Source organism: Aegilops tauschii, chromosome 1 (assembly GCF_002575655.3).
Source record: "Aegilops tauschii subsp. strangulata cultivar AL8/78 chromosome 1, Aet v6.0, whole genome shotgun sequence".
NCBI lineage: Eukaryota > Viridiplantae > Streptophyta > Magnoliopsida > Poales > Poaceae > Aegilops > Aegilops tauschii.
In genome coordinates, this window is record NC_053035.3 from 311669156 (window position 1) to 311690461 (window position 21306).

The window sequence follows — 21306 nt, forward strand, 5'->3', positions numbered from 1 at the left end:
TGCAACCTGTCAAGAATGCTAACATAGTTGGATCATATGATTATCCCTTAAAGTGTAACGAAGAATCACTCCCGAGTTCCTATTAGCGGAGAACAAAAGATAGGAATTGTTTGTAGGGTACTAAACCACCTCAAAGCTATTCTTTCCGTTCGATCTATTCAAGAGTCCGTACTAAAATAACACAAAGCTATTTTTTCCATTCGATCTATCCTAGAGTCCGTACTAAGATAACACCAAAGAAAGTTCATATTCATAATACTCAATCCACACAAAGAACTATAAAGAGACCCCAAAGTTTCCGTCGGAGAAAAGGTAATAAAAACGTGCATCAACCCATATGCATAGATTATCCCAATATCACCGCGGGAATCCGCGAGTTGAATGCCATAACATATATCAATTGAATCAATAAGATACCCCAATTGTCACCTCAAGTATTCATACCGCAAGAGATATATCATGTGATCTCAAATCTGAATATTCAATCCGACATGACAAAACTTCAAAGGGTAAAAATTCAATTCATCACAACAAGAGTATAGAGGGGAGAAACATCATATGATCTGACTATATTAACAAAGCCCATGATATAGATCAAGAGAGAGAGAGAGAGATTAAACACATAGCTACTGGTACATACCCTCAGCCCCGAGGGTGGACTACTCCCTCCTCATCGTGGTGGCCGCCAGGATGATGAAGATGGCCACCGGAGATGATTCCCCCCTCCGGCAGGGTGCCGGAACGGGTCTAGATTGGTTTTCAGTGGTTACGGAGCCCTGCGGTGGCGGAACTTCTGATCTAGGTTAACCCCGAAGGGTTTCGAAATATTTGGGAATTTATAGTGCAAAGAGGGGGTGCGGGAGGCCACCGAGGTGGGAACAACCCACCAGGGCGCCCAAGGGGGCCTGGCGTGCCCTGGTGGGTTGTGCCCCCCTCGGGGCACCCCCAGGTGCTGCTCTGGCCTTAAAAAATCCACAAAAAGTTTCGTGGTGTTTGGACTCCGTTTGATATTGATTTTCTGTGATGTAAAAAAATGCAAAAAACAGCAACTGGCACTTGGCACTATGTCAATAGGTTAGTCCCAAAAAATGGTATAAAATGACTATAAAATGATTATAAAACATCTAAGAATTATAAAATAACAGCATGAATACTTCATAAATTATAGATACGTTGGAGACGTGTCAGCATCCCCAAGCTTAATTCCTACTCGTCCTCGAGTAGGTAAATGATAAAAGAAATAATTTATGAAGTGTGAATGTAGCAAAGTGCATAAGTTTGACCAATGATAGTTTCAATTACTTTTCCAAGTATCATAACAACAATTCTTTCTCATAAAACTTCTCATGTTATAGTAGCAACCAATTCACACGTTAAGGTTCAAACACTGAATTCTCTTGAAACCCAACAACCTATGATCTCAGTCACCAAGCAATTGCAATCCAACTTATTCAACAGAGTTTAAGTAAGAGCTCCACATACTCAACCATCATATAGTCTTCTATGATTGCTAACACTCACCTTGTACACATGAGCAAAATGTTTCAACCGGACACATAGAAAGATAGGGGCTTATTGTTTTGCCTCCCAACGTATTCACCACAAGGGTGATGCCAACAATAATAACTCATGCTACCCATATTCAACTGGACATATGTGCCTAGATATTTCCTCACCACATGATGCTTGCCAAAAGAGTAAAATAAAAAGGAATAGAGAGAAAAACTTTGACTATTTGCATAAAAGTAAATACTGAAAAGTAAAAGATAGGCCCTTCGCAGAGGGAAGCAGAGGTTGCCATGCGCTTATTTGTTTGTATGCTCAACCCCTTAGTGCAAGAGAATGTCACTTTATATTGCCCCTTATGATAGCAACCTTTATTATACAGTCCGTCGCTTTTATTACTTTGCCATCACAAGTTCGTACAACGCTCAATTTTCTCTTACACTAAATGATCTTACACTTTTAGAAGCCATTTTTATTGCCTTATTGCACCGATGACAACTTACTTGAAGGATCTAGCTCAATCCTTAGGTAGGTATGGTGGACTCTTGAAAATAAGATTTGAGTTTAAGGGTTTTTGGATGCACAAGTAGTATCTCTACTTGGTGCGGAATTTTTGTCTAGCCAAGATGGGGGGCAAGCACCACATGTTGAAGGGTCTATGACAATACGACTTCTATGTGAATATGAGCAAACATAAATCATTACGTTGTCTTCCTTGTCCAACGTCAACAATTTTGGCATATAATATTTTGATGGGGGCTCACAATCACAAAAGATTTCTAGGATAGTATATTTGCATGTGAAAGTTCTCTTTCTTATACTAATTATTCATGAATTGCTTGTATGACCAATATTGCGATTGTCAAGCCTCAAAAGATTTCATTTTCTAAACCCAATGTGAAGCTACCACTAGGCATGATGTGATTTCAACTTTATGATATTCAATTTGTTCAACAATTTACTCATAGGATATAAGTGAAGCACAATAGTAAATGGCAAGTTACTCCAAAAAGATATAAGTGAAGATCAAGCGAGTAGTTAAGTAAATAGGTGGCTAAGTGAAGACTCTCTTTTATTTAAAAACTTTCAGATCTAAGTATTTTATTCAAACAACAAGGAAAACAAAATGAAATGACATTCCAAGGATAGCACAACTCATGTGAAGAAGCAAAAACTTAGGCTTAACTGATACTAACCGATAATTGTTGAAGAAGAAAGGTGAGATGCCTACGGGGCATCCCCAAGCTTAGATGCTTGAGACTCCTTGAAATATTTGTTGGAAATATGCCCTAGAGGCAATAATAAATGGTTATTATTATATTTCCTTGTTCATGATAATTGTCTATTGTTCATGCTATAATTGTGTTATCCGAAAATCGTAATACATGTGTGAATACATAGACCACAACGTGTCCCTAGTAAGCCTCTAGTTGACTAGCTCGTTGATCAACAGGTAGTCATGGTTTCCTGACTATGGACATTGGATGTCATTGATAACGGGATCACATCATTAGGAGAATGATGTGATGGACAAGACCCAAACCTAAGCATAGCACAAAAGATCGTGTAGTTCGTTTGCTAGAGCTTTTCCAATGTCAAGTATCATTTCCTTAGACCATGAGATCGTGCAACTCCCGGATAACGTAGGAGTGCTTTGGGTGTACCAAACGTCACAACGTAACTGGGTGACTATAAAGGTGCACTACGGGTATCTCCGAAAGTGTCTGTTGAGTTGGCACGGATCGAGACTGGGATTTGTCACTCCATATGACGGAGAGGTATCTCTGGGCCCACTCGGTAATGCATCATCATAATGAGCTCAATGTGACTAAGGAGTTAGCCACGGGATCATGCATTACGGTACGAGTAAAGTGACTTGCCGGTAACGAGATTGAACAAGGTATTGGGATACCGACGATCGAATCTCGGGCAAGTAACGTACCGATTGACAAAGGAAATTGTATACGGGATTGATTGAATCCTCGACATCGTGGTTCATCCGATGAGATCATCGTGGAACATGTGGGAGCCAACATGGGTATCCAGATCCCGCTGTTGGTTATTGACCGGAGAGGCGTCTCGGTCATGTCTGCATGTCTCCCGAACCCGTAGGGTCTACACACTTAAGGTTCGGTGACGCTAGGGTTGTAGAGATATTAGTATGCGGAAACCCGAAAGTTTTTCGGAGTCCCGGATGAGATCCCGGACGTCACGAGGAGTTCCGGAATGGTCCGGAGGTGAAGAATTATATATAGGAAGTCCAGTTTCGGCCACGGGGAAAGTTTCGGGGGTTATTGGTATTGTACCGGGACCACCGGAAGGGTCCCGGGTGTCCACCGGGTGGGGCCACCTATCCCGGAGGGCCCCATGGGCTGAAGTGGGAAGGGAACCAGCCCTTAGTGGGCTGGGGCGCCCCCCTTGGGCCTCCCCCTGCGCCTAGGGTTGGAAACCCTAGGGGTGGGGGCGCCCCACTTGCCTTGGGGGGCAAGCCACCCCCTTGGCCGCCGCCCCCCCTCAGATGGGATCTCCAGGGTGGCCGCCCCCCCAGGACCCCTATAAATAGTGGGGGGAGGGAGGGCAGCAAAACCACAGCCCCTGGCGCCTCCCTCTCCCCCTGCAACACCTCTCCCTCCCGCTTGCGCTTGGCGAAGCCCTGCCGGGATCCCCGCTACTTCCACCACCACGCCGTTGTGCTGCTGGATCTCCATCAACCTCTCCTTCCCCCTTGCTGGATCAAGAAGGAGGAAACATCGCTGCTCCGTACGTGTGTTGAACGCGGAGGTGCCGTCCGTTCGGCGCTCGGTCATCGGTGATTTGGATCACGACGAGTACGACTCTATCAACTCCGTTCACTAGAACGCTTCCGCTCGCGATCTACAAGGGTATGTAGATGCACTCCTTCCCTCTTGTTGCTAGTACACTCCATAGATGGATCTTGGTGATGCGTAGAAAATTTTAAAATTCTGCAACGATCCCCAACAGTGGCATCATGAGCCAGGCCTATGTGTAGTTACTATGCACGAGTAGAACACAAAGCAGTTGTGGGCGTAGATGTTGTCAATTTTTCTTGCCACTACTAGTCTTATCTTGTTTCGGCGGTATTGTGGGATGAAGCGGCCCGGACCGACCTTACACGTACGCTTACGTGAGACAGGTTCCACCGACTGACATGCACTAGTTGCATAAGGTGGCTAGCGGGTGTCTGTCTCTCCCACTTTAGTCGGAACGGATTCGATGAAAAGGGTCCTTATGAAGGGTAAATAGAAATTGGCATATCACGTTGTGGTTTTACGTAGGTAAGAAATGTTCTTGCTAGAAACCTATAGAAGCCACGTAAAAAACTTGCAACAACAATTAGAGGACGTCTAACTTGTTTTTGCAGCATGTGCCTTGTGATGTAATATGGCCAGAAGATGTGATGAATCATATATGAGATTGATCATATTCTTGTAATAGGAATCACGACTTGCATGTCGATGAGTATGACAACCGGCAGGAGCCATAGGAGTTGTCTTTATTATTTTGTATGACCTGCGTGTCATTGAATAACGCCATGTAAATTACTTTACTTTATTGCTAAACGCGTTAGCCATAGAAGTAGAAGTAATCGTTGGCGTGACAACTTCATGAAGACACAATGATGGAGATCATGGTGTCATGCCGGTGACGAAGATGATCATGGCGCCCCGAAGATGGAGATCAAAGGAGCAAAATGATATTGGCCATATCATGTCACTATTTGATTACATGTGATGTTTATCATGTTTTGCATCTTATTTGCTTAGAACGACGGTAGTAAGTAAGATGATCCCTTATAATAATTTCAAGAAAGTGTTCCCCCTAACTGTGCACCGTTGCGAAGGTTCGTTGTTTCGAAGCACCACGTGATGATCGGGTGTGATAGATTCTAACGTTCGCATACAACGGGTGTTGACGAGCCTAGCATGTACAGACATGGCCTCGGAACACACGCAATACACTTAGGTTGACTTGACGAGCCTAGCATGTACAGACATGGCCTCGGAACACGGAAGACCGAAAGGTCAAGCATGAGTCGTATAGAAGATACGATCAACATGGAGATGTTCAACGATCTTGACTAGTCCGTCTCACATGATGATCGGACACGGCCCAGTTAACTCGGATCATGTTTCACTTAGATGACTAGAGGGATGTCTATCTGAGTGGGAGTTCATTGAATAATTTGATTAGATGAACTTAATTATCATGAACTTAGTCTAAAATCTTTACAATATGTCTTGTAGATCAAATGGCCCACGTTGTCCTCAACTTCAACGCCTTCCCAGAGAAAACCAAGCTGAAAGATGATGGCAGCAACTATACGGACTGGGTCCGGAACCTGAGGATCATCCTCATAGCTGCCAAGAAAGATTATGTCCTAGAAGCACCGCTAGGTGAAGCACCCATCCCAGACAACCAAGACGTTATGAACGCTTGGCAATCACGTGCTGATGATTACTCCCTCGTTCAGTGCGGCATGCTTTACAGCTTAGAACCAGGGTTCCAAAAGCGTTTTGAGAAACACGGAGCATATGAGATGTTCGAAGAGCTGAAAATGGTTTTCCAAGCTCATGCCCGGGTCGAGAGATATGAAGTCTCCGACAAGTTCTTCAGTTGTAAAATGGAGGAAAATAGTTATGTCAGTGAGCACATACTCAGACTGTCTGGGTTACACAACCGCTTGTCTCAGCTGGGAGTTAATCTCCCGGATGACGCGGTCATTGACAGAATCCTTCAGTCGCTTCCACCAAGCTACAAGAGCTTTGTGATGAACTTCAATATGCAGGGGATGGAAAAGACCATTCCTGAGGTATATTCAATGCTGAAATCAGCGGAGGTGGAAATCAAAAAGGAACATCAAGTGTTGATGGTGAATAAAACCACTAAGTTCAAGAAGGGCAAGGGTAAGAAGAACTTCAAGAAGGACGGCAAGGGAGTTGCCGCGCCCGGTAAGCCAGTTGCCGGGAAGAAGCCAAGGAATGGACCCAAGCCTGAGACTGAGTGCTTTTATTGCAAGGGAAGTGGTCACTGGAAGCGGAACTGCCCCAAATACTTAGCGGACAAGAAGGCCGGCAACACCAAAGGTATATGTGATATACATGTAATTGATGTGTACCTTACCAGTACTCGTAGTAGCTCCTGGGTATTTGATACCGGTGCGGTTGCTCATATTTGTAACTCAAAACAGGAGCTGCGGAATAAGCGGAGACTGGCGAAGGACGAGGTGACGATGCGCGTCGGGAATGGTTCCAAGGTCGATGTGATCGCCGTCGGCACGCTGCCTCTGCATTTACCTACGGGATTAGTTTTAAACCTCAATAATTGTTATTTAGTGCCAGCTTTGAGCATGAACATTGTATCTGGATCTCGTTTAATTCGAGATGGCTACTCATTTAAATCCGAGAATAATGGTTGTTCTATTTATATGAGAGATATGTTTTATGGTCATGCCCCGCTGGTCATTGGTTTATTCTTGATGAATCTCGAACGTGATGTTACACATATTCATAGTGTGAATACCAAAACATGTAAAGTTGATAACGATAGTCCCACATACTTGTGGCACTGCCGCCTTGGTCACATTGGTGTCAAGCGCATGAAGAAGCTCCATGCTGATGGACTTTTGGAGTCTCTTGATTACGAATCATTTGACACGTGCGAACCATGCCTCATGGGTAAGATGACCAAGACTCTGTTCTCCGAAACAATGGAGCGAGCAACCAACTTATTGGAAATCATACATACTGATGTGTGCGGTCCAATGAGTGTTGAGGCTCGCGGTGGCTATCGTTATGTTCTCACTCTCACTGATGACTTGAGTAGATATGGGTATGTTTACCTGATGAAACACAAGTCTGAAACCTTTGAAAAGTTCAAGGAATTTCAGAGTGAGGTTGAGAATCAACGTGACAGAAAAATAAAGTTCCTACGATCAGATCGTGGAGGAGAATATTTAATTCACGAATTTGGTACACACTTAAGGAAATGTGGAATCGTTTCACAACTCACGCCGCCTGGAACACCTCAGCGAAATGGTGTGTCCGAACATCGTAATCGCACTCTATTGGATATGGTGCGATCTATGATGTCTCTTACCGATCTACCGCTCTCATTTTGGGGCTATGCTTTAGAGACTGCCGCATTCACTTTAAATAGGGCTCCGTCGAAATCCGTTGAGACGACACCGTATGAATTATGGTTTGGGAAGAAACCTAAGATGTCGTTTCTAAAAGTTTGGGGATGCGATGCTTATGTCAAGAAACTTCAACCTGAAAAGCTCGAACCCAAGTCGGAAAAATGCGTCTTCATAGGATACCCTAAGGAAATCATTGGGTATACCTTCTACCTCAGATCCGAAGGCAAGATCTTTGTTGCCAAGAACGGGTCCTTCCTGGAGAAAGAGTTTCTCTCGAAAGAATTAAGTGGGAGGAAAGTGGAACTTGATGAGGTGATAGTCGCCCCTTCCGAACCGGAAAGTAGCGCAACACGGTAAGATGTTCCTGTGGTGCCTACACCGACTGGGGAGGAAGTTAATGATGATGATCATGAAGCTTCGGATCAAGTTACTGCTGAACTTCGAAGGTCCACAAGGACACGTTCCGCACCAGAGTGGTACGGCAACCCTGTCCTGGAAATCATGTTGTTAGACAACGGTGAACCTTCGAACTATGAAGAAGCAATGGCGGGCCCGGATTCCGACAAATGGCTAGAAGCCATGAAATCCGAGATAGGATCCATGTATGAAAACGAAGTATGGACTTTGACTGACTTGCCCGATGATCGGCGAGCCATAGAAAATAAATGGATCTTTAAGAAGAAGACAGACGCGGATGGTAATGTGACCATCTATAAGGCTCGACTTGTCGCTAAGGGTTATCGACAAGTTCAAGGGGTTGACTACGATGAGACTTTCTCACCCGTAGCGAAGCTGAAGTCCGTCCGAATCATGTTAGCAATTGCCGCATTCTATGATTATGAGATATGGCAAATGGACGTCAAAACGGCATTCCTTAACGGCTTTCTTAAGGAAGAATTGTATATGATGCAGCCGGAAGGTTTTGTCGATCCTAAGAATGCTAACAAGGTATGCAAGCTCCAGCGCTCCATCTATGGGCTGGTGCAAGCATCTCGGAGTTGGAACATTCGTTTTGATGAGATGATCAAAGCGTTTGGGTTTACACAGACTTATGGAGAAGCCTGTGTTTACAAGAAAGTGAGTGGGAGCTCTGTAGCATTTCTCTTATTATATGTGGATGACATACTATTGATGGGAAATGATATAGAATTCTTGGAAAGTATAAAGGCCTATTTGAATAAGTGTTTTTCAATGAAGGACCTTGGAGAAGCTGCTTATATATTAGGCATCAAGATCTGTAGAGATAGATCAAGACGCCTCATTGGTCTTTCACAGAGTACGTACCTTGACAAGATATTGAAGAAGTTCAATATGGATCAGTCCAAGAAGGGGTTCTTGCCTGTCTTGCAAGGTGTGCAATTGAGCACGGCTCAATGCCCGACCACGGCAGAAGATAGAGAAAAGATGAGTGTCATCCCCTATGCCTCGGCCATAGGGTCTATTATGTATGCCATGTTGTGTACCAGACCTGATGTAAACCTTGCCGTAAGTTTGGTAGGTAGGTACCAAAGTAATCCCGGCATGGAACACTGGACAGCGGTCAAGAATATCCTGAAGTACCTGAAAAGGACTAAGGATATGTTTCTCGTTTATGGAGGTGACGAAGATCTCGTCGTAAAGGGTTACGTCGACGCTGGCTTCGACACAGATCTGGATGACTCGAAGTCACAAACCGGATACGTGTATATTTTGAATGGAGGGGCAGTAAGCTGGTGCAGTTGCAAGCAAAGCGTCGTGGCGGGATCTACATGTGAAGCGGAGTACATGGCAGCCTCAGAGGCAGCGCAAGAAGCAATCTGGATGAAGGAGTTCATTACCGACCTAGGGGTGATTCCCAATGCGTCAGGCCCGATGACTCTCTTCTGTGACAACACTGGAGCTATTGCCCTTGCCAAGGAGCCCAGGTTTCACAGGAAGACCAGGCATATCAAGCGTCGCTTCAACTCCATTCGTGAAAGTGTTCAAAATGGAGACATAGATATTTGTAAAGTACATACGGACCTGAATGTAGCAGATCCGTTGACTAAACCTCTCCCTAGAGCAAAACATGATCAACACCAGAACTCTATGGGTGTTCGATTCATCACAATGTAACTAGATTATTGACTCTAGTGCAAGTGGGAGACTGTTGGAAATATGCCCTAGAGGCAATAATAAATGGTTATTATTATATTTCCTTGTTCATGATAATTGTCTATTGTTCATGCTATAATTGTGTTATCCGGAAATCGTAATACATGTGTGAATACATAGACCACAACGTGTCCCTAGTAAGCCTCTAGTTGACTAGCTCGTTGATCAACAGATAGTCATGGTTTCCTGACTATGGACATTGGATGTCATTGATAACGGGATCACATCATTAGGAGAATGATGTGATGGACAAGACCCAAACCTAAGCATAGCACAAAAGATCATGTAGTTCGTTTGCTAGAGCTTTTCCAATGTCAAGTATCATTTCCTTAGACCATGAGATCTTGCAACTCCCGGATACCATAGGAGTGCTTTAGGTGTACCAAACGTCACAACGTAACTGGGTGACTATAAAGGTGCACTACGGGTATCTCCGAAAGTGTCTGTTGAGTTGGCACGGATCGAGACTGGGATTTGTCACTCCGTATGACGGAGAGGTATCTCTGGGCCCACTCGGTAATGCATCATCATAATGAGCTCAATGTGACTAAGGAGTTAGCCACGGGATCATGCATTACGGTACAAGTAAAGTGACTTGCCGGTAACGAGATTGAACAAGGTATTGGGATACCGACGATCGAATCTCGGGCAAGTAACGTACCGATTGACAAAGGGAATTGTATACGGGATTGATTGAATCCTCGACATCGTGGTTCATCCGATGAGATCATCGTGGAACATGTGGGAGCCAACATGGGTATCCAGATCCCGCTGTTGGTTATTGACCGGAGAGGCGTCTCGGTCATGTCTGCATGTCTCCCGAACCCGTAGGGTCTACACACTTAAGGTTCGGTGACGCTAGGGTTGTAGAGATATTAGTATGCGGAAACCCGAAAGTTGTTCGGAGTCCCGGATGAGATCCCGGACGTCACGAGGAGTTCCGGAATGGTCCGGAGGTGAAGAATTATATATAGGAAGTCCAGTTTCGGCCACCGGGAAAGTTTCGGGGGTTATCAGTATTGTACCGGGACCACCGAAAGGGTCCCGGGGGTCCACCGGGTGGGGCCACCTATCCCGGAGGGCCCCATGGGCTGAAGTGGGAAGGGAACCAGCCCTTAGTGGGCTGGGGCGCCCCCCTTGGGCCTCCCCCTGCGCCTAGGGTTGGAAACCCTAGGGGTGGGGGGCGCCCCACTTGCCTTGGGGGGCAAGCCACCCCCTTGGCCGCCGCCCCCCCCCCCTCAGATGGGATCTCCAGGGTGGCCGGCGTCCCCCCCAGGACCCCTATAAATAGTGGGGGGAGGGAGGGCAGCAACACCACAGCCCCTGGCGCCTCCCTCTCCCCCTGCAACACCTCTCCCTCCCGCTTGCGCTTGGCGAAGCCCTACCGGGATCCCCGCTACTTCCACCACCACGCCGTCGTGCTGCTGGATCTCCATCAGCCTCTCCTTCCCCCTTGCTGGATTAAGAAGGAGGAGACGTCGCTGCTCCGTACGTGTGTTGAACGCGGAGATGCCGTCCGTTCGGCGCTCGGTCATCGGTGATTTGGATCACGACGAGTACGACTCCATCAACCCCGTTCACTTGAACGCTTCCGCTTGCGATCTACAAGGGTATGTAGATGCACTCCTTCCCTCTTGTTGCTAGTACACTCCATAGATGGATCTTGGTGATGCATAGAAAATTTTAAAATTCTGCAACGATCCCCAACAATATTATCTTGGGATGCCTTGGGCATCCCCAAGCTTGAGCTTTTGTGTCTCCTTAATTCCTCTCATATCACGGTTTTCCTAAATCTCAAAAGCTTCATCCACACAAAACTCAACAAGAACTCGTGAGATAAGTTAGTATAAACCAATGCAAAAACCTTATCATTCTCTACTGTAGCAAAACACTAAAATTATTATTCAACATTGCATACTAAATACATCTGCATATTTAATACTCCTATCCTTAAATAGAATCATTAAACAAGCAAACATATGCAAACAATGCAAACATAACAGCAATCTGCTAGAACAGTACAGTCTGTAAAGAATACAAGAGTATCAATACTCATTCAACTCCAAACATTATGAAAAGTTACCACACTGTAGATAATTTATTAGAGCTTATTATGCAAAAAAATCAACATTTTATCACACTCTGACTTTTCTAGGGAATTTTTGCAACAGCGGTAAACTTTCTGTTTTCAAACAGCAACATGTAGACTTGTAAAATAAGCATAGTAGAGGCTATCCTTGACATTTTTATTGAAATAAAAATATGCAAAACATTATTCTAAATAACAGCAAGCAAATCCTAACAAAATAAATTAATGCTCCAAGCAAAACACATATCATGTGACGAATGAAAACATAGCTCTAAAGTAAGATTACCGATATTGTTCGAGACGAAAGAGGGGATGCCTTCCGGGGCATCCCCAAGCTTAGTTGCTTGGATCTTCCTTGGATATTACCTTGGGGGTGCCTTGGTCATCCCCAAGCTTAGGGTCTTTTCACTCCTTATTCTCCTCATATCGACATCTCACCCAAAACTTGAAAACTTCAATCACACAAAACTTAACGGAACTTTTTGAGATAGGTTAGTATGATAAAGAGCAAACCATTCCACTTTTGGTACTGTCAAAGACAAGATTCATAATTATTCTCACACAATGCCTAATGTAGCATATCATTTCTACAATTTATATTGATCAATATAAGCCATAGAAGCTAGAAGACAAGCAAACTATGCATTGAAAACAGAATCTGTCAAAAACAAAACAGTCTATAGTAATCTGTACTCAGACCATACTTCTGCTACTTCAAAAATTCTGAAAATTTAGTAACACGTGAGAAATTTGTATATTAATCTTCTGCAAAAAGAATCAACTGAAAAGCACTCTCCTGTTAAAAATAAGAATTATTTTCGTGAGCGCAAAAGTTTCTGTTTTTCAGCAAGATCAAGTCAACTATCACCCAACATGATCCCAAAGGCTTTACTTGGCACTTTATTGAAGCAAAAGCTATAAAACATGATTACTACAGTAGCATAATCATGTGAACACACAAAAACAGTAGGTAAAAGTGTTGGGTTGTCTCCCAACAAGCGCTTTTCTTTTATGCCTTTTAAGCTAGGCAAGATGATTTCAATGATGCTCGCATAAAAGATAAGAATTGAAATATGAAGAGAGCATCATGAAGCATATGACTAGCACATTTAGGTCTAACCCACTTCCTATGCATAGGGATTTTGTGAGCAAACAACTTATGGGAACAAGAATCAACTAGCATAGGAAGGCAAAACAAGTGTAACTTCAAAACAATCAACACATAGAGAAGAAACTTGATATTATTGAGATATGTAAGGGCATAAGTTCCTTTCTCATAATAATTTTCAGAGGCATCATGAATGGATTCAACAATCTAACTACCACATACAGCTCTCTTTTCATGATGCACAAGCATAGAAAATTTATTACTCTTTATGGCATACGTGTCATCATAATAATCATCATAGATAGCAACTTCATTGTCATAATCAATTGAAACCTCTTCCAAAATAGTGGATGTATCACTAAATAAAGTCATGAACTCTCCAAATCCACTTACATCAATATTGTAATAAGATTCAACACCCTCAAAAATAGTGGGATCACTACTACCTAGAGTTGACACTCTTCCAAACCCACTTTCATCAATGTAATCATCATAAATAGGAGGCATGTTATCATCATAATAAATTTTCTTATCGAAAGTAGAAGGAATCAAAGGATCATATTCATTAAGCAAAGCATCCCCAAGCTTAGGACAAACATTATTTCCAGCAAATAAATCTTCAAACACATCAAACATAGCATCCCCAAGCTTGTGGTTGTGCATATCATCACAATCATTCTTATCAATAGCATGAATGGCACCAATAGTATAGCAAACATTATTATCATCTTCTTCCAAGCAAGCGCTAAAAAGATTTTCAAGATCATAATGAATATCATTGTCTTCCGAATCAAAATCATCACAACAAGCAATAGGCATAACAAAATCATCATCAACATCATCATCCTCCATCAACATATTTGATTCACTTTCATGAGGCACGATGGTGATGGGAGCAACATTATTTGGGAGAGATACCTTTTTATGTCTTTTCTTTCTTCTTTTCTTCTTCTTCACCACATCATGTGTGGGTTTAATTAATTTTTCCAAGCTTCTTGTTGAAGAGATTGATTGGATAGGAAGCTCCTCCTCGTTACCTGATTCATCATAATAAACACTAGGAGGGTTTTGGGAAACATTTTCCCTTTCACTAGTACTCTCTTCATACTCCATTTGTTTTCTTGTCTTTAAGAAGTTGGTAATATAAGGATTCTCAATGCAATTTACCGCACAAAACATATAAATTTCTTCTAGATCAAAATCAAGAAATCTCTTGGGATTTGGAAAACCCTTAGTTATACGTTTCATTTCTTCATACCCCAAAACAAGACTAAGCTCTTTATGATGCTCAAGGGTAATCAAGTTATCACAATTTTTGGACACGATTTGAGCATTAAATAATTTGAATTGGAGATTTAAATGACCACGTTCATTGCAAAGTTCACAAGGATGGCAAAAAAATTACATTTTTCAGCACAATCATCTAGCCTCTCTAACAACTTTTTCGTTTCTAAATATTTATGCTTCTTACAAAATCTACCTTCCCTTTTTGGTGTGCAAAGTCACTCCCAATTCACTCCGCAAAAAGTGACATGCTTATAAGCAACATTTTTGTCATGACTTGCAATCATCATTAGCATTTTGGATATTCAAAGATTTCACACTAACAACATTGCAATCATGCTCATCATTCAAATACTTTGTGCCAAGCATTTTATTGACTTCGTCTTCTAACAATTGAGCACAATTTTCCGAACCATCATTTTCAAGAAAGATATTATAAAGATGATCAATAATAGGATGCAACCTAAATTCTATTTTTGTGTAGTTTTCTTTTACAAGCTAAACTAGTGATAAAACAAGAAACTAAAAGATTCAATTGCAAGATCTAAAGATATACCTTCAAGCACTCACCTCCCCGGCAACGGCGCCAAAAAAAGAGCTTCGTTGACGGGATGTGAGTGCCGCTTACCTAGCCTCTCCGGCAACGGCGCCAGAAAAGAGCTTGATGTCTACTACGTAACTTTATTCTTGTAGACACGTGTTGGGCCTCCAAGCGCAGAGTTTTGTAGGACAGTATCAATTTTCCCTCAAGTGGATGACCTATGGTTTATCAATCCGTGAGAGGTGTAGGATGAAGATGGTCTTTCTCAAATGACCCTGCAACCAAATACAAGAAATCTCTTGTGTGCCCAACACACCCAATACAATGGCAAATTGTATAGGTGCACTAGTTCGGCGAAGAGATGGCGATAAAAGTGTAATATGGATGGTAGAAATATATTTTTATAATCTGAATAAATAAAAACAGCAAGGTAGCAAATAGTAAACGGGCACAAAAACGGTATTTCAATGCTTAAAAAGGAGACCTAGGGTCCATAATTTCACTAGTGCAACCTCTCAACAATGCTAACATAGTTGGATCATATGATTATCCCTCAAAGTGTAACGAAGAATCACTCCCGAGTTCCTATTAGCGGAGAACAAAAGATAGGAATTGTTTGTAGGGTACTAAACCACCTCAAAACTATTCTTTCCGTTCGATCTATTCAAGAGTTCGTACTAAAATAACACAAAGCTATTTTTTTCGTTCGATCTGTCCTAGAGTCCGTACTAAGATAACACCAAAGAAAGTTCATATTCATAATGCTCAATCCACACAAAGAACTATAAAGAGACCCCAAAGTTTCCGCCGGAGAAAAGATAATAAAAACGTGCATCAACCCCTATGCATAGATTACCCCAATATCACCGCGGGAATCCGCGAGTTGAATGCCATAACATATATCAGTGAATCAATAAGATACCCCAATTGTCACCTCAAGTATTCATACCGCAAGACATATATCATGTGATCTCAAATCTGAATATTCAATTCATCACAACAAGAGTATAGAGGGGAGAAACATCATATGATCCGACTATATTAACAAAGCCCATGATATAGATCACGAGAGAGAGAGAGAGAGAGAGATTAAACACATAGCTACTGGTACAAACCCTCAACCCCGAGGGTGGATTACTCCCTCCTCATCGTGGTGTCCGCCGGGATGATGAAGATGACCACCGGAGATGATCCCCCCCTCCGGCTGGGTGCCGAAACGGGTCTAGATTAGTTTTCGGTGGCTACGTAGCCCTGCGGCGGCGGAACTTCTGATCTAGGTTAACCCCGAAGGGTTTCGGAATATTTGGGAATTTATAGTGCAAAGAGGGGGTGCGGGAGGCCACCGAGGTGGGCACAACCCACCTGGGCGCGCCAGTGGGGCCTGGCGCGCCCTGGTGGGTTGTGCCCCCCTTGGGGCACCCCCCCAGGTGCTGCTCTGGCCCATAAAAAATCCACAAAAAGTTTCGCGGTGTTTGGACTCCGTTTGATATTGATTTTCTGCGACGTAAAAAACATGCAAAAAACAGCAACTGGCACTTAGCACTATGTCAATAGGTTAGTCCCAAAATATGATATAAAATGACTATAAAATGATTATAAAATATCTAAGAATGATAAAATAATAGCATGAATACTTCATAAATTATAGATACGTTGGAGACGTATCAACACCATAGTCGGCCCTTGCTTCATCTTCTTCCTCTACGGCCTCCGATGCAAGTATGGTGGAGACGACCGCTGCCCATTTCTAGATGGGAATCAGGCTACCGACACGGACCCAGCAGCAACGGCATGTCAAGTGGGACAGACAAGCAGCGATGGATCCGCTCTTGCTCCGGGGCGCGTTGCACCTTTTGCTCCGTGGCGCTCCATCGGTCTTGCATGCGGCGCGCCACAACCTCTCGATGCTGACGCGCCTATCTTGCTCTGTAGCACTCCACCGATCTTCTTGTGCGGCGTGCCGCAGCCTCTTGGCGCTGACACAACTATCTTGCTTTGTGGTGCTGCCGCGCCCTGCGTCAAGGGTCTGCTCAATCCTGGCGATGACGTGTCGTACGACGTCGACCAGTACGTTGCCGGGGACGCCCTCGGCCTCGATGAGCCGTGGCTCCTATATCGGCTCGTTTTCCTCGTTGAGGAGGTTGATGTAGAGGCAGTGCTTCGACGGGTTGTCATGCTTGGAAATGTTAGAGGGGCTATAGGTTGCGCTAATTGTGCCTGCGTGCGTCGCGCGGTGCCTAGGCTTATGCCCAATCACTGGTAGCGAAAAACCGATGGGCGAGAGGCGAGGAACGGTGGCGTGTTCGGAAAACGTCATTAATAAATAACTTAAAAAGGAAGAAAGCATGAGTTAGAACGACACGTGCGCACACATTGCTTACCCACGGGTATGATATACTCATGTGCCCAATAAAGCACACAATTGACACCAAGAATTGTATACGCTATCATGAGTTAACACTTAACACACACGGGTTTTCTATACAAACCGTGTGTTTTACTTCAAAATCATCACACACGAGTATTCATATCACGCATCATGTGTGATGCTCGAAGGCATTACAAACAATTTGCGTAAGTAAATCGTTTGCCAACAACGCACACACATATACTATTTGAATCGTGCGTGTTATGACGACATATCACAAACGTAGAAAGTAGAATTATAGTTTAGTGTGTGCCTTATATCACACACGGTCTATATACCAACATCATGCCCGATGGATGGGCCGTCGAACACATTTTGTTTTTTGACACATGAGTATATTTTTTTACTGTTCGCAATGTGTTCATTGCCAGTTCGATCAAATGGTGTGTGATAGATGTGTCGTCTTGGGCCCAATTTGCAATAGTGATCGCACATAATTGGTTCCTAACAACCGTTTGCCACTCAACGCACGCGGCTTGTATGGCGGAACTGTGTTTTTTTTTTTTTTTGACTTATTGCAAACAGTTCTTCCAACAGAGATAGAACTGTGTGCCCTATATCACACACATATCTTCTCAAATTGTGCACGATTGATCGGCCATAGGAAAAGTTTATTTATCTGGCTTACAGTTTTATTTTCTACTGTTTACGGTTTCTACATCGCACATAATTGGGTTCAAAGATGTGTGATAGGTGTATCGTCGTAGCACGGTTTTGCACTAGTGTCCCTTAAACAATGTCTTTTAGGATGAAGGAGCTATTACCCATCTTAATTAAAAACGAGTAAACCTCCAAAATTTCACCGCTGTCACCCACGATGTGCACGCAGTGCCTGCCAAGGTTCAAGCAGAAACCAAACCAGTGCACCTAGCCCACGGGTTGAAACAGGCCTACCCTATCGTGGATCCACGCATGTGTCATCTATCACGGACTCCTGTCCCATTCCGCCCATCTCCCGAAGAATACCACCATTGTCTCTCGTGGCGACCTCTATATAACGCCAAGACATGATAGCCAGACTCACACACTCGCAGTAGCTAGCTAGGTGCTTGACCTACTACTGCTCGTGACCAATATGGCGTCCAAGGTGTCGGCTTCATGTGGCCTCTTCCTTGCCCTTAACCTCCTCTTGTTTGCAGTAACCAGTGCCTGCCCAAGCTGCGGCGACACGGGCAACAATGGTGGCCACGGGAGCAGCGGCGGCGGGAGAGGTGGTGGCGGTGGAAGTGGCAGCGGCGGAGGAGGCCATGGAGGCGGGGGCGGTGGAGGCCGTGGAGGCGGCGGCGGCGGATATGGAGGCGGAAGCGGAGGGGGTGGAGGAAGTAGCGGTGGTGGGATCATTGGCGGCGGTCCAGGTGGTGGCATCATCGGCGGGGGCCCTGGTGGTGGGATCATCGGCGGCGGGAGCGGTGGTGGTGGAAGTGGCGGCGGCGGCGGTGGCGGGTATGGAGGAGGAGGCGGCGGCGGGACGAGCGGGTGGTACGGCAAGTGCCCGACGGACGCGCTGAAGCTGCACGTGTGCGCCAATGTGCTGGATCTGATCAAGGCGAAGGTGGGCGTGCCTCCGTTGAACGACCGGTGCTGCCCGCTGCTCAACGGGCTCGTCGACCTGGACGCCGCCATCTGCCTCTGCACCGCCATCAAGGCCGACGTGCTAGGCATCCACATCAACCTCCCCATCCACCTCAGCCTCATCCTCAACTTCTGCGGCAAGGGCGTCCCAACCGGCTTCATGTGCCCTACCTAATCCCGGTGATACTATTGAGTTCGCGTATGATCTCCCACAAAGAGAAGGGGATGAGAGAGGTCACGTCCACGCATGCATGCATGCTCTCAGCGAAGTGCATGCATGCGTTCAATAACCAAATTGTTGATTTGCTTTAGTTGTTTTATTATATTGTTTCGTAAACTTTTGAGTCGTAGCTTGTCATAGTGACCATTGCATTTTGCTTTGTGATGGAATGTGGCCGTTTGTTGTTGGTGTTGCTGTCGTTACATTATCTCTTCCTAATTTTTGAATTTGAAAGATGCATAGCATCTAATGAATTTGATTTAGTATTTCCAAGATACAACATAGTAACCTGTGATTGTTGGATCCGAGTCAAGGGAAATTTGACCAAACTGCAATATCTTTGTTCTTAGACCTTATATTTCTCTATGTTACGAATCTTAAATTGCAGTTCAATTAATACAGTGTCACATCGTTTTAATAGTTACAAGACATCACATGATACTTACTTATCATACTGCAGTGGAAGAGGTCTTAGGCTAACTCGTTGTACCAATACAAACCGAGATTTCAAACCTAAAAAGTAGAATTTGACCACTCGGGCGGACGAAGCCTAGCTTAGAGCATCTTCAATAGATGGTCCAAATTTTGACGGTCCAAAACCGGAGATGTTAATTTTGGACCGCCAAAAAATGCGTTTGGAGCTCCGAAAAAAGGCCAACTCCAATAGATGGTCCAAATTCATGATCCAAAAGAGCAACTCCAATAGATAGTCCAAATTCATGGTCCAAAACCGGCCAGCAGCCGCCCGGCTGCTGTTCAGCCGCTGTCCAGCCACTGTACAGCCGCACATATTTCAAAATAACATTAAAAAAATTCACGTCCACAATATCAAATTATTACATAGTTCTTCAGATCCAGAAAATGCAATGCAACACAAATACAACATAGTTTTGCACAATACAACATAGTTTCGAACAAACAAATAATGAATCTATGCGGATCTTTCGCCATGCCATTTCCAATGCTCTTCCATCAAATCTTTCTGGAGTTAGGTCATGCACATCGTTGTCTCTAATTTCGCTGTACACCTCCATGAAACGTCTGATGCGCTCCTCTTTGCGCATGGGTTAACACGAATGCCCATCAACTGATAGAAGTTGTAATCTAAAATTTTTCCACGCTCGTTCTCAATGATCATGTGATGCATGATCACGCAAGCGGTCATGATGTACCAAAGGATCTTTTGATCCCAAAATCTAGATGGTCCTCGCACAATAGCAAATTGGGATTGCAAAATCCCAAATGCCCTCTCAACATCTTTTCTAGCCGCCGCTTGTGCATTATGAAAGACAAGTTCTTTCTTACCTTCAGGTTTTGCAACCGGCTTGACGAATATACTCCACCTCGGGTAGATCCCATCTGCAAGATAGTACCCATAGTTGTAGGTGCGGCCATTTGCTTCGAAGGTCACCGGTGGTGCTTCTCCATTTGCTAAGTTGGCAAAGAGAGGTGACCGGTCGAGCACGCTGATGTCGTTGCAAGAACTGGGCATACCAAAATATGCATGCCAAATCCATGTTTCATAATCAGCAACTGCCTCAAGAATGATAGTGGCATCCTTCCCACGACCCTTGAATTGTCCATGCCATGTTTTTTGACAATTCTTTCATTTTCAATGCATGCAATCCACAGACCCGAGCATACCTGGAAACCCTTGAGCTTTGTTCATCTCCAAAAGCCTCTGAGTGTCCTGAGCATTGGGTGCTCCCAAATACTGTGGACCGAACACTTCTACCATAGTTATTGCAAATTGCTTGACATAGAAGATAGAAGTGCTCTCTGCCATCGCCAAGTTGTCATCAATGTAATCTGTCGGAACACCATATGCCATAATGCGCAAAGCGGCAGTGACCTTCTGCTCAATGCTATGTCCAAGCAACCCGGCACAGTTCCTTCTCTGCTCGAAGACTGGGTTATGCTGCTTCACTTCATTGCAAATGCGAAAGAACTAGTCTTTCGACATTCTGAAACGGCGTCGAAAGTAATTCTCCAGAAAACAGGTGATGATGCAAAGTAGTTGCGCACCAACTGTTTGTGCGCATCAATCCATTCTCTCCGAATGAACGCACGACCATAAACGGAACCACTGTGCTTTGGTTTCTTCCTCTTGTGCATGGCCACTAGCATAGCAATCTCCTCTTCTTCATGCAAATCAAATTCCTCGTCCGACGATGAATCATCCACGAAAGAGGAGTCAACCGAGCTCATCTACAATGCACACAACCACCGTCAAACATACTATCCCATCCCAAGTTAAATCATCAAGTT

General features: G+C 44.2%; 2 protein-coding genes across 2 annotated transcripts; one reads left to right on the forward strand and one right to left on the reverse strand.

The window, feature by feature from the left end:
- The first annotated feature begins 18259 nt into the window (after positions 1 to 18259).
- Positions 18260 to 19318, forward strand: LOC109759539 (uncharacterized). The gene has a single exon (XM_020318358.4). The coding sequence runs from the start codon at positions 18322 to 18324 to the stop codon at positions 18991 to 18993; it is 672 nt and encodes a 223-aa protein (XP_020173947.1). The 5' UTR covers positions 18260 to 18321; the 3' UTR covers positions 18994 to 19318.
- A 476-nt stretch (positions 19319 to 19794) lies between these two features.
- LOC123496845 (uncharacterized) lies at positions 19795 to 20869 on the reverse strand. Its single transcript, XM_045232197.1, has 4 exons — positions 20673 to 20869; positions 20344 to 20522; positions 19959 to 20092; positions 19795 to 19812 (listed from the first exon to the last, which is right to left on the reverse strand). The coding sequence occupies exons 1-4, from the start codon at positions 20867 to 20869 to the stop codon at positions 19795 to 19797; spliced, it is 528 nt and encodes a 175-aa protein (XP_045088132.1).
- Between the last annotated feature and the right edge of the window lie 437 nt (positions 20870 to 21306).

Excerpts from the sequence above, each read along its gene's own strand:
- LOC109759539 (XM_020318358.4), top strand. The coding sequence starts at position 18,322 with ATGGCGTCCAAGGTGTCGGCTTCATGTGGCCTCTTCCTTGCCCTTAAC.
- LOC123496845 (XM_045232197.1), bottom strand. The coding sequence starts at position 20,869 with ATGGCATATGGTGTTCCGACAGATTACATTGATGACAACTTGGCGATG. Across the intron at positions 20,523-20,672 it reads GGGTTTCCAGGTATGCTCGG|TTCTTGCAACGACATCAGCG; the intron begins GTCTGTGGATTG and ends TGGTATGCCCAG. Across the intron at positions 20,093-20,343 it reads GCCGGTTGCAAAACCTGAAG|AGGAGCGCATCAGACGTTTC; the intron begins GTAAGAAAGAAC and ends CCATGCGCAAAG.